Source organism: Ptychodera flava, chromosome 13 (assembly GCF_041260155.1).
Source record: "Ptychodera flava strain L36383 chromosome 13, AS_Pfla_20210202, whole genome shotgun sequence".
Classification (NCBI taxonomy): domain Eukaryota; kingdom Metazoa; phylum Hemichordata; class Enteropneusta; family Ptychoderidae; genus Ptychodera; species Ptychodera flava.
Window position 1 is genome coordinate 31,788,304 of NC_091940.1, and position 13,967 is coordinate 31,802,270.

General features: G+C 36.4%; 1 protein-coding gene across 1 annotated transcript in view; it reads left to right on the forward strand.

The window, feature by feature from the left end:
• The window catches only part of LOC139148173 (rotatin-like), a 40,097-nt gene extending 26,372 nt beyond the window's left edge, over positions 1 to 13,725 (forward strand). Inside the window, exons 34-47 of the mRNA XM_070719482.1 lie at positions 620 to 749; positions 1,364 to 1,553; positions 1,871 to 2,094; positions 2,675 to 2,812; positions 3,396 to 3,575; positions 3,995 to 4,162; positions 4,836 to 4,930; positions 6,244 to 6,321; positions 7,005 to 7,131; positions 7,971 to 8,176; positions 9,092 to 9,239; positions 10,103 to 10,225; positions 10,722 to 10,825; positions 12,028 to 13,725. Coding sequence (XP_070575583.1) covers positions 620 to 749; positions 1,364 to 1,553; positions 1,871 to 2,094; positions 2,675 to 2,812; positions 3,396 to 3,575; positions 3,995 to 4,162; positions 4,836 to 4,930; positions 6,244 to 6,321; positions 7,005 to 7,131; positions 7,971 to 8,176; positions 9,092 to 9,239; positions 10,103 to 10,225; positions 10,722 to 10,825; positions 12,028 to 12,183 — 2,067 coding nt within the window. The 3' untranslated portion in view covers positions 12,184 to 13,725. The remainder of the gene's footprint in view (positions 1 to 619; positions 750 to 1,363; positions 1,554 to 1,870; positions 2,095 to 2,674; positions 2,813 to 3,395; positions 3,576 to 3,994; positions 4,163 to 4,835; positions 4,931 to 6,243; positions 6,322 to 7,004; positions 7,132 to 7,970; positions 8,177 to 9,091; positions 9,240 to 10,102; positions 10,226 to 10,721; positions 10,826 to 12,027) is intronic.
• Positions 13,726 to 13,967: the final 242 nt, after the last annotated feature.

Consider the following 13,967-nt stretch of genomic DNA (forward strand, 5'->3'; position numbering starts at 1 on the left):
AGTCCAGGATGGGAGCTACAGTGTCATTGACGCTATTTTTTTAACAGCTTATCATTTCAGAAAAGTCTGTGCAAGTAAGATTTGTAGATACGAAGATCTGAATACTTTGTTCATTATTCATAGTCAGGAATGTTAGACTTATCATTCTGACTGTTCAAGAGGATGGAACTATCTTCTGTTCTCCATCTGAATTGAATTACCATTCTTGTCTCTTTCAGCAGGGTCAAGAGGGCATATGTAAATTTCATCACCAAGTTTACCTCTTGACCCTTGACCTTGGTAGGACAACAAGGAAATATTGCATAGAAATTAGAGAATGGAACTTGAACACTGATTACTGTATTCACATAATCTACTGATATTCAATGGAAATATGAGCTAAAAGTCTGTCATATACAGTTGTTTTGATTGTAGAAATGTTTTCTTTGCTATTGACCATGTCACTTTGTTCAGTTGTGTATTGTAACCATATCATGGTATGGAGTTACATCTTACCTGAATGTTGAGTTGATGAATATGCTGAAAGGGAAAAAAAATCAATCAACACTAGTCTTTGAAAAAGATGTATAAGCCTCATGTGAAGTATTTATTTCTGAGTGGGTGTCATTTGTTGTTCCAGATTTACACATCCACTCCAAACACCACTAGGACATCAGGAGGTGCCACTGTCACTCCGACTGCAACTACATCCACCACATCTCAACAAACCAACTCAGTGGTGTCTTCCAGAAGATCATCACAACCTCAAGGTAGAATTTCATGCTTGATCATTGACCATACCATGATCTGGATAATTTTGGAGTGGTCGCTGTGTTTTCAGTTGACTGCTTGGCCAGTTTTAAGTCAACACTTATGAATCTCAACTATCAGTTGTGTTGTTTTGTAGTGTGATCAGACAAGACACTCTCATCATTAGCACATGTCCTTATAATCCAGAATGCAACCCCAGATCCATTTTTATGCTCCCATGCCATATGCAATATGGCAGGGAGTATTTTCATTTAGTTATTTTTTGTTTTAATTATGAGATGTTTTCATGTACTTTTCATCTTGCATGCAAATGTTGTTCCTTTTCCGGTAAATTTTGGTGTCTATGAAAACATGTCCTGTGCTCCTAACAATGCAAAAGCTGTGACACTGAAACTCAAAACAATGGAATCATTGTTACTTTAAGTTTGATATGTAGAAAGTGTATCAAACTGAATAGGTAAAACAAATTTGAACAAGCAATGATAAATGATAAGTGCAGTATTGTTGAATATGGGTTCAGTTTCAAACAATTTTGAGTTTCAGAAATGTCTTCTTCCCTCCCCTCTCCCTCCCCTTTAATAACATCATGGTATCTCTGTCATTGGATGTACAGGTACAAGTTCTACATCCAGTCAGTCTAGTGCAGCTACACCAACATCAGCAGCTGATGTCAGATACCCCAGTGTTGTGACGCCATCTCTCATTGGTACCATGTGTCAGTCTCTCCGTAATCTACTCTGCCTTGCTCCTCAGGATACCCTCATGTCAATCAACAAACAAGGCATTCTGAAAAACTTACTCAGGTGAGAGAAAAACTGTTGTTGGATTTAACGATACATAAAACACTAGATGTTTTGTTTTTCACCAACAGGGAGAAAATGAGAAACATTTTATCATACTAAGGCAGTTTGCAGGTTCTGGTTACCTGAATGCAGAAAAGTGTTTTAAAATCATTAGTTGTTGCATAGTTAATCTATCTCAGTTAAAGACATAGTCACTTTCGATGATGTGTTATACAATTTGTGAGATTCAACAGTGTTGTCTATTACAGTGACATGTATTGTAGGTATTAGAATCCTACAGTATTTTTTCTTCATTGCGATTTATCTGTTCATTTCAGATTGCTAGATGTTGATTTACTGGAGAGCAGACTGCAGCAACTAGACTGCAAAGATGGCATTCTATTGGTGGACAGTCTCTTTATGATGTACAGTGAGACAGCTCAGCTGATCAGGGCCATCATTATGTGTGATAGCTCCACCAGGAAATCTCTGCTGCAAGATGGTATCATCTGGAGAAAACTGTTACAACTGATTGGGTTGTTCAGGAGACAGAACATCATAGGTACAGGGTTTCTTATTGGTTGTAATGTACTCTTGACCCAAAGAGTTCAAAGGTCAGGGGTGAAATTTCGCTACTTTAAAAATAGTAATTGACATACCTTTTAAAATGGCAAGTATTGTGTGCAAATTTTCACGTTTTTTTTTCCACGTGAATGAGTCTTTATCACAACTTTCACAACGGAAGTCTTTACTACTTGTTCAGGTAGGAGCAGTGTCGGAATGACACTGCTACAAGACACTAATTGTCTAGAAAGTGGCATGAGATATGTTTGGAAATTCTACTTGTTTAAACGACCATACGTATTGAAACTTTGCTCAAATTTTTAGGTCGTGTTGGCCCCATACAAACACGAAGCATGGTACAAATTACCTTGGGGAGGATCAAATGTTACAACAATTTGTTTTCCATGTTGTAAAACTGTGATTTTTAAATTTTGGCCACTATTGTGACTTGCTTCAACCAGATAGTTTTGAAGAAAGGATCTGTCCATAAACAAGACGTGAGAACCATTGCCCTTCAAGCCAATACCAGAAAATGATAATGAAAAACACTAAAGATAACTTTTGCTTTGTCGTTACAGATGCTGGTCTTGAGTCAAGCTGCCATGGACTTCTATCAAGTGTATTTCAGTTACTGATGACAATGATTCAGCTGGAACAGCGGAATGGAGTCAAGGAATTGACACCATTCCTTGCAAAGTTCTGGACAAATGTAGTCGGTAAGAACCAATACATCTTCCATTACCGACAGAAATTCATCCCCATCCCAATTGAGGTGTATTTTCATTCCATGCCATCAGACTTAAATTACAATAACAACACTAGACATCATTACATTGCTCATACACAATGTTCTCTGACAGTAGAGAGATATAAATTCTAAAACAATGGTGATTACTGTAAAATTAGCAAGATGCACTAAATTATGGACTGTTTGTTCACTTGAACTTTCAAACAATTTTTTGGCAAATTTATCACATATAGTAAACAGAGTCCCACTTCTCAATGAAGAAGGTTAAGAAATAAACACCAGTTTAAATTAATACAGCACCAACTAATGCTGAAACACACTCAAAGTTTTCCAATAAACTTTTCAAGTCTGAAGTGTTGTCTGCCGAAATATACTGTAGCTTTTCAGCTTACCTGCTCACGAATGTTCTATACCATAACCAAATCTCTATCATAGTTATAGCAGTTATCAAGGTGAATCTATATGTTGAAATGGATGGATGCAGTAACAGAACTCATTCTTCACTTATGATTACAAAAACTAAATGATTTTGTCTTTATCATTATCCATAGACTGCATAGTACATGTTGTGTCTTCAAGTACAAGTTCATCATCAACAAGGCAGGCTGCCATGAACTTCCTGACAGCACTTTTAACTGAAGAAGGCAGAAACAACCAGCAAGAAAAGAATTCTGAGTCTATCACTGTCAGAATTCTACTAGACGGCGAAGAAAAGGACAATACTGATAAACGTGAGGAAGATTTTTTCTATCTTCTAGAAAGAAAATTTTATTTTCATTTAGAGTTCCAGAGTTTCTGAAGTCTTCTGGTGGTCAAAATTGTCGATGAAGTGCCTCTCCTTATAAACTTTTCCGTCTAATCACTGATATTTCAACAAAATCGCCATTCTGAGGTATGAAGAGTGATTAGAGAAACAAAAATACATTATGTACATGTACATTCACTGATGAAGTTTTGTATTTTGGTACGTCTATGTGTATTGCAGTTCTTGCTGAGAAGCTTACCCACATCCATAATCACCTTCAATATTGTTGAATTGGAAGATGAAAAATGTAATTTACTTGGTGGTATTTTTCTTCATTCTCACAAAATTTTAGGAAAATTAAAAAAGAATTGGCATTACCAATACTTTATTTTTCTATTTTTTCAGAAGAAAATAAACCGAGTGGAGAGGTACTATGTGAAGTGTTACTGACAGCAGCTGATGGAAATCTGCCCACATCAAGCAGTGCAACTACACCAGAAAAGACATCAACTATGAATGCCCTGAGTACTCTATTAGCTTGGAGTCAAACTGCTAAACACACAGCCATGCAAGGTATGGCTGACACAAATAGAATTGTTCCGTGTATGTTACCATTAGCACTGCACTTCATGGCACATCTGAAAAAACACTGGGACCAATCTTAGGCATGAACACAGTTGTGTCACTTAAGGGGCTTTTCCATAGCTTTGTGAAGCAACTGGACAATCTTGAATAATGTTAATAAATAAAACATTTCATTGTGGGTCTAGTATCCCTCAGTCTTGCCCACTCATCACAGGAAATCAAGAACGTTTCAGCAACACCATTCCATTGTGCTGTCTGTAAGCATAGTGTTAGTTCTACCACTACATCATTGCCCACATCAAGCAGGACATCTATCATTCAGTTCAGATTCTGTGGAGCCAAAAAATTAATGCTAGCTTTCTCTTGTCACACAGTCAGACAGTTGATCTAGTCACAAAATATTTAAGCAATAAAGCACACCCAGCGATGGTAATAGTATACCATGAGATTTTGACCAGTTCACGACATATATGCACGAGCGATAGCGACCAATCAGATCACTGTATTTGCACCATCAATATACTGGTATGATATAATACAAAATACTGGGTACTACATGGTGGTACTGCCTTTCTGTCAAAGCACTGAGCAGCAGTGTTACTGAATGTTTTTGTTTCACTGTATTTTGTTTTTTCATTTTTATACCAACAAACAACTGTAGCGGGTCTAGTTGAAAGCACCGTTGACCAAATCAAACACATCCACGTCAAGCTGAACATGGACTCACTACAGTTGGGAAAAACAAGCAAGAAAAAGGTGAGTAACCTAAGACAAAAAGTAATTCACAGAAAACATGGCAGTGTAATGGAGTGTGTAAACTTTTGTATCAGTGTCAACTGACCACAACAGGCTGACATGCTATGTGGAAAGAGGAACTTTTTATCTGATTTTTTTTCTGTTCGCATTTTGTCCTCTATGCATTCCCCCAAACAAACCTGATGTAATGTCATCAGCAAAGTGTATCATCAATGCAATACTGGAATAGACTCTTAAATGAATGGCAATTGTCTATTAATATATGGATCATATAATTTATCTGTGTACATAGTAAACTCTTTTTACATGGGTCAAATGCCCATAAAATGCAAATGTGCATATTTAGCGCATCATTGAGCAAATATTACACAAATATCAGGGATTAGTATACATCTACATCAAGAACAATAAAATTTTGCGTGTCCTAAAACAGCTGTACGGAACGCCTATTCCATAACACGTAGGGTTTCAAGGCACCCCATCCCCAGCGGTTGTATCTTTGCATTCACTGTTGAACGGTTTCAAGGGACTCATCTGACGTGTGCCAGAACATGTCTCGCGCACGCTCTGTACGTACGAGTGTAGTGCACATGCGCAATCCAGAACTTGCAGAAACGCATCTGAGATAGCATTCTACACTTGCCCTGTAAATCGGAAGAAAAATTGTTGACATTGCATGAAAACGGTCATTACTCTATCCATTTGATGCCCCAGTCAGGAATGTAAGAATTATAATAATAAGGTTATAACGAAATGTTCTCGTGCATCCTGTGCGTATTTTCGTAATAACCTCATAAAATCCCACTGATCATATCAGCCACTTTAATGCAGGATTTGTGATGTAAACTGAGGTTTCATTGAGATCAATAGATGAAATTCAAATATATCTGCAGAGAGGACAAGATGAATTTTATGTATGTCAGGAAATTGATAAGTGAATTTTTTGTCGTAGAACAAGAGGAGTGTGAGTCTGCTTGCAAACATCAAATTTAGAACTCTCATTCTACATATGCACCCAAAATTGAAGTCACTTGAATTTTGTATAGAATGCATTTTGTAATGGAAGATGTATGAAGGATTTTATGGAGGATGTAACTCTCTGAAACTAATTTTGAGTGATTACATGGACAAAAGTACACGTAGCAAAGCTGATTATTACTCTTGATATAATGGTAACATTTTATAGAACTCGGTAAGTATGAATGCAGAATAGCTAAAGAAGACAATCAAATAAAAATAAATTTACTGAGTTTCTCTCTCTCTCTCTCTCTCTCTCTCTCTCTCTCTCTCTCTCTCTCTCTCTCTCTCTGCAGGAGGATCCATTGATGGCCAACTTGATCAATCATTTGAACTTGCTGCAGAATTTCATGTATGACAGTGAAACAGTCAAGGTACTGAAATATAAAAGTACACTTATATCCATTCAGAAGTTGAATAAATAGCAATGTGATATTATAAAAAATGCAGTAGCTAAATCAAATTATAAACTTTCAGCACCTGTGGAACAAGATCATCACATCTTTATAATGTAGATGGGGACTCATTTCTAGAATATTTCTTTCCTTACATTTCCTTTTACTTTTAAGCCATGATTGTGATAAAGCAAGAGGCCAAGAACACCATTAAAGTCAATAGCAGTTAAAAATACAGCTCTTACACACCAGTGAATATTGTGACGTCATCTGCCAGATAATTATTGATACTGTATCCGATCATCCAGTAATTTGGCCCCAGATGTGTTCTACTTCTAAAAATTCTCTGGCATTGCCAAAACTATAAAACAACAGCAATAATGTACCTACTCCTTGACAAAATTGGACAAAAGCACACTTTGCTCTCAATAGTGTACACGGCTTTGCCTTGAACATCGTCATGTTGTGCTAAGTTTCCTTTCGTTCATTATGATAAGGGGTACATGATTGTGTAAATAACATAACCAATCTATTATTTGCCACTTTTTTAAAAGATATTGCATGAAACTTGAATTGCCTGCAGTATTTAACATCAGAGTATCTATGGGTTGTACATGTCACAACATAAGCATTCTGTAATATCATTGTCTTTATATCATCAGATGGTAGCATATCAGTGCGGACTGAGTGATGTCGCTCACAAGCTGTGGTCATGGTGTACAGTGGAACCAAACCTGATGCTAACCATGCTATCACTGCTATCTACCTACACTGCTAGATGTGATACCAGTAAGTATTGGTGTATGGTGCAGTGTTAAGGATCAGTGATGTCAATTCAATATCCAGGATCGATAATTGCAGCAAGGTCAATATTGTCACCTCAGGTCAACATCCTGAGTACCCATCCAGGGTCATTGTCAAAATTGGAATATAATATTGTGTCTTGACAGTTTTAAATTTCTTCTTAGAGAGCGTGTTTATTACACAGGTTGTTCAAAAAAGTTTCATACAGGTGATAAACTTGGCATTGATAGGCAACTTGGGATGTATCCCCTTCATGCATGAAAAAATTTTAACAGGAAAATTGCTGGCCAAAATTGATAAACAGTCATCTGCATGCTGGTAGGTGTTGAATATTTTAAAAGAACAGTATATTGGTAAACTTCTATGTTGTCATAATTTTGCAAAATATACTCATTTTATTTTTGAAGCAATATTCATGTAGAAACATGTAGTCAAAGTAAACTCATGTTGCTTTCAGTGTCACTGTTCAGTGATTATAAAGTGAGTGATGATGACCAATACCAGTAAACAAAATCTACTTCTGTCAAATTTGAGCGTACAGGTGGCTACTGATCTTATAGGAAAGGTGGCTGCTCTAACAAGGGTCTTTAACATGTAATATCTCACGGGACTGCATAGGAGTGGACCAGTGTATTTGCAACATAGGTACATAGATTAGAAACCCCATACCATGGGGAACCTCAGTGACATGACTCGGGAACCCTGGTAGCATTTACCTAACTACTGCCCTCAACAAAAACTCTGTGACCACCATGCAGAGGTTACCTCTCCACAAAGCTGACCATATAGAATATACATCTATATTCTCTGTCCCTTTTACACAGCTTGCAAATCCCTTGCCTACACTTCACCGACTTCACTGAGCAGTACTGGGCCCAGCAACAACTCACTGGTACACAGTCTGGTCAAGTTTGCCAGCCGAGAGCACAACAAGAACAAACATGGGGAGTGCGGAGAGACCCAGAGAAGTCTGTTCTCACTGCTGTCTACACTGGTCCTATCCTCAGAATGCAGGGGTATTCTATGGAAGGTGTGTAAACAGTAGTAAACTTGTATCTTGTAGAGTTATCATCATACACAGTATGACATGAAGGATTAAAGCTCAATTAGTTGTAACATGTAACATTTATAATGTTTTTCTCATGCTTACATACAATTTCTTGTTCTCCCAAAATTCTGTCCAAAAGTCTGCACAGAATACAGGTTGTACAATTTGTCATATACATTGTGTACATGTACGATGTCCCGTCATTTTGTTGATTATATGAGTTTTAGTCCGGACTGGAATTTATTTGTCAAAATCAACTTTGCACGTTATACACTACGTTGTGTTTACAAGGTTTATACATGTTCTTTGCATTTGAACTTCCCTTGCAAAGAAGAATGATGACAAGCAAATATATTATTAAATATACGGTGATTTTTTTAAAAATTGCAGCTTTTGTGGGGGAGGGGGTGAAGGGATACGGAAAGGGTACATCAAAAGGAGTACTTGGGTCATAAAGGGGTGAAATCAAATAGTCAACTGGTTATTGGGCATGTCCCAGAATTTGGTAAGCAAAAGAGATAAAACAATTGGGGTCAAGTAAGTAGCAAGGGTTGAAAGTTGAATGATTTGTGGACAGAGAAGGCTTATCAAAGGAAGTACGGTCAAAAGATCTGATAAAACTGGGATGTGAAATTTATTAGGTGTGTGTGTGATTAATGCATATTTGTTATTTAGGATGTAAAGAGAAGATTTAACTGAATTTTGTAATGGCTAATATCTTTCTTAACAGCCATTGACAGAAAAGTGCTGTGTATGGTGCATGTGTGGTTATTTTTCTCCAGGCTTCAATAGACCTGCCTATCAGATGAATCAGTCATTTCCAATTGTATAAATACATTTGTTTTATCTATCATTTATAGAGCTTGCCATTCTTTTTTTCTTCCTCTATATTTGCAGAGTAATTTCCTGCAGAGTTTCTCCAAAGTTCCAATTCCCAAGAAGGGCAGCAAAAGCAAGAAGTTTGGAGTGTCTTCTCTGTGGCTGAAGTTGCTGGTCAATTTGTCATTTTCATCTGAAGGACAGCAGATGATAATGAAGATACCAGGTAGTGATCTTAACCCTATCACCCCCATTTTCCTATGTAGTGATCCAACTTTCCTTTTCAAAACAATAGGGTTGTTCTAAAGCTGGGCGGTTAAAAGGTTGAAAGCTCCACAGAAACAATCCCCAAAGTCACTACACCCTTTGATTTTCAGCGTTGTTCAGGATGCTAGCTTTACCAATTCAAAGTAACATTTGGGAAAGATTATCAGTACTTTCAATGATGTTTGCCTACTTGCTGTACCATTCATACGATTGAGGAAGAGCCTAGCAATGGCATCATAATCACGAAAGTAGAGCAACTGCATATTCTTTCTTCCTCCCTGTTGATAAAAAGATCCACAACTCTGTGCAGTGTAGAAAACATAGTGTTGATAACATCATCATGCAATTCATCTGATGTTTGAAACGTGACATAATTATATTCATTTAAGCAAATTTATATTAATGAGTATTGTTTGAGCTTGCAAATCAGATGACATGGAGTCATTATCGGTGATGAATATCCATGCACCTTTGATTGTGCACTATATATAATAATGTATAGGACTCTTGTCTGTGTTGATCCATGGTATTCTGACAGCTTAGAAGAATCGAGCATTTTCATTACATCCATGTTGTGATCCATCCACACACAACATGGTCATACACAGTCCTCTGGCAAGAATGAAAGCCATTGGATGTACAGACACATGTTGTTTGATTTTTCTCTGCTTATATTGAATCCACTCAAACCTGATGAACAGCAGAGAATCTGAACTGTGTTCAAAACAGACAGGGAATGTGAAATTTATGGTCATGGCTAGTAAACACAACTAATTTATATTTCTTCGGACATGCATGTATCTCTGTTTTCATGTCTGGCAGATTCCCTTGAGCTGTTGCTAGAGTATGTACAGTGTAACCATCAACCAGTGCAGTTAGCAGCACTGCTGGTTCTGAGGAATCTCTGTTTCCATGGTACCTGCAAACCCAAACTACTTGCAAGTGGTAAGATGGTGATAATTACCTGCCTTTTGTATATCCCATCAAAATCTGTCACTCTTTATCAGCTGTATGATAGTACTTCCTACAAAAGAGGACCAGACTGGAAAACAAGATTATTTTTCCAATTTGTTGTTAATGAGAGCATGTTTTGTAAAAACCATTAAGTTGTAGAGTCATCTCTCTGAATGATTTGCATGATCGGATCTTACAGCCAGTTTTACGCAGGTGTGATATTATACTAAAATGCTAAATGATTTACATTAACTTTCTGGAAGTTGCCAACTTTGTGGTTCAGATGCATGCTGTACTTAGAGCATCCATTTGTTTATGAAAATATGGAGGAAGTTGAATTATCACTTTTTACAATTTTCTTGTTTGTCTCTATACTGTTCCTCAAATTCTAATAAAAAGGTTGACAATCACCTTTTCTATCATCTTCAGCCCTTTTTTTATGCACAGTTGTCTATAGTTTGAAGTTTTACCTGTTATCTGCTTACAGATAAATTCTTGCCATACTTCCTGGATGCAATCCATAATCTGTGCTTGCAGATGAAATACACCGCAGTTACGGCACTGTGGGCTCTGGTACACAACAGTCAAAAGGTTAGAGACATACATGGTCATCTTTTTCATTTGTCAATTTTAACTGAGTATTTTGTGCTGTCATATTTTATTCTGTATACAGTAGTATTTGTTATAAGTCAATGGTGTGAAAAATTCACACTGTACACTACTTTTTATATTACCAGTAATCTCTTCAGTTCACCCTATTCTCTGTGAACAGGTCTGTAATCACCATCGATAGCAATGGGTTTGGGCTAAACCATGTCGATTAAAGGGCTAAATTGTAATTTCATTCCATTCCATTCCATTCCCGTATAGAATTTTAAATGTTACCATGTCAGGATGTTTTTGCTTCCTGTACCTCATCAGGAACTGAATGTGTTTCATTTCACTCACACCATGTACATTATCAGTAGGTATATTGAAGACATCCTCAGTCATGCAGACCTAATCAATTGACATTATACATTTCCTGACTACATGCATAATATGCAGTGATGAATTTCTTTCTTCTAATTGTTATATAGTAATACTGATTCTTAAACTTGAAGTTTTAAACCTGTGATCAATCTTTCCTTAAGGAACATTTAACTATTTTTTTCCATACGGCCATTTAAAAGAAATTCTTTGCTTGCTGTCCTTGGATTTTTGAAAACCTACCAGCCATCCAGGGAAAAAACCAAACACAGACAAAAAACAAGTTTATTAACATAAGTTCAATTTTTATTTGGTTCGGAAAAATAATATTTTTGTTTATAATAGTGTTAACATTGTGTTTGTTTTCTTCATTTTCTCTGAAAACCTATCGGCACACATACAACAAACAATGAATTTTATTTAAAGTGCCTAATCTAGAACAAAAGTCAGGGGTCACCATGCAAACTAACACTCTGATAAGAAAATCAATTTACCTAAAATTTACAGATCAGAGACTTTCAAAATGGTGTCTATATCCTGTATTAATTCTATAGAGAAATGTGAAATTTTCAATTTACACAAATGCAAGACTCCAAAAAACATCAATGACTCCAGCAGCTCCACAATAAGTCCACACATGCAGCAGACCTGAACGATATCGTAAAAAATGTGCTTCTCTGAAAAATCTTCCCAAGGCACATTGTACTTAAAACAAACTGTGCATTACACATAATTCCATGCTCTTTCAATATGAGAATATATGCACCCAAACTAGCATTCACCCTTCCAAGCTTAACAAATGTAACCTTACCCTTACTCCACAGGCCAAGGTCAGTTTGAAGAACGGAGCAGTGGGACCTAAACTCATGGAAGCTTACAGTAAAATAAAGGACACAACATATTCGCCAGTTGAAGAGCAGCAGTATTCAGCGCCTTGTCTAAATGCCATACAGACTGTCATCTCATTGGTCAATGAGTAAATCAACATCAGATTTTGTGTATCGTGTTTCTGCTGTTGTAAAAATTACTTTTTATATTTCTCTATGAAATCCCACGCTCCTTTTTTTTTTTGCTTTGGTTGCAGAGACTTTTTCTCACTGTGTGTACTTTGTCATGCCTTCATGAATGATATCAATAGATCACAGCTGTTCATATATATTTTTATGAAGTGAGAATGTTTATAATTTTGAAAACTGGATAGTAAGGCTATAAAAGTATATCATTTTAGTAAACTGATATTAATAAGGAAAGGCCAATACAACACTGTCAATAACTCCCCACTGCTGCCACCACAGTGGTCCTTTTATATCACGAGATCAAGTAGTTGTGTGTTTCCCTGATCTATCGACCAACAGCAGAGTGTGGAAAATACAGTTTAACAAGTGCACTATATTGCTGTATTTATATTACCATGGAAAAGTTGGTGTATTGTACTTTATGCTGTGCACGTTTAAACACCATGATTAACTACTAGTAATTCCAGGCCATTGTCATCAGGAATGATGTCATTCCAATGGTATAGGCAAGAAAAACCAACGCATTGCACAAGATTGACCTCAAGGACAAATATGAAAATCTGTACTTAAACAACCATGTTCATGTTTTACTCTGTGTTAACACAGCATCCATACCCTGCTCAGAGGAGAACAGAGCATGTTTGTTTCAATATGGCAGGCACTTTACTGTAATGCAAGATGTGTAAGTACATGAATATTCAACATTGATATGGAATCATTTGCATAAAATTTGAATACCAAAACAATGCTCATTAATACAATTTGCATAAATAATACTAATATACTTCACATCTTGCACAAAGTAAACCTCACTTTGCCCTGACTGAAATCGGCTTGCACTACTCACATTTCACTTTGAGGCTAAACTGCAGAATGTACTGATTATATACGGTGGTGCTGTTGATAACTTTTGAGTATCAGTATACGGTAGAAAAACCAAGGATTGTCTGAATATTGTACTTTGTATATTTGTATCAACATATTTAACTTAATCAAGAATTGACATTATCTTATGTATGATTGTATTGTCTGAACTGTCATCTTTATGCAAATGTAAGGTATTGTTTTTTACTTTCCTTTTCAAATAGTATTTAGACCTTTAGGTTCATTGCTCATACTGTTATGTCTATTTCAATTTTGTTCGTCTTTCAGTGTGTTTACGATTGACAGAAGACCTCCTTGTGGTCACAAGGTCTGTACATGTAATATATAACAAATTACTTGATATGAAGTATTTAATTATGGAAATGAATATGATCCAGAACATTGTAGAGATGTTTTTGATTCCCTGTACACTGCCAGGGGCCACAACTATATTACCAATTATGGTACAAGATTAGACTGTAATGATTTAGTGTGATATTTTTCAAATGTGTAATTTACAGAGAAAGATTGGAATCATTTTCAGCTAATTACTATGCTGGTTGTAAATGATAGTCTGAAATTGGCATCTTTCCTTGTGGCAGAATGATAATGAAATAAAATTAACGTCAATTTTCCAACAAATGAACGTTTGATGGGTTCTTTTTGGAAGTGGTAATTGTATTCCAGAATTGATTTATCTGCAGTGCTGGCTGACATGTATGGAGCAGTTTATCCAGAAAACAGATGCAGCCCCTGGTTTCCAGTGATAAAAATTTTATCAGATATACAGCAAATTGTGATTGATTTGCTTGGAACAGGGATAAACTCATGTCACAGCCATACCCCTATTCATGGTCTGAGAAAAATATTTGATGAAAAAAATA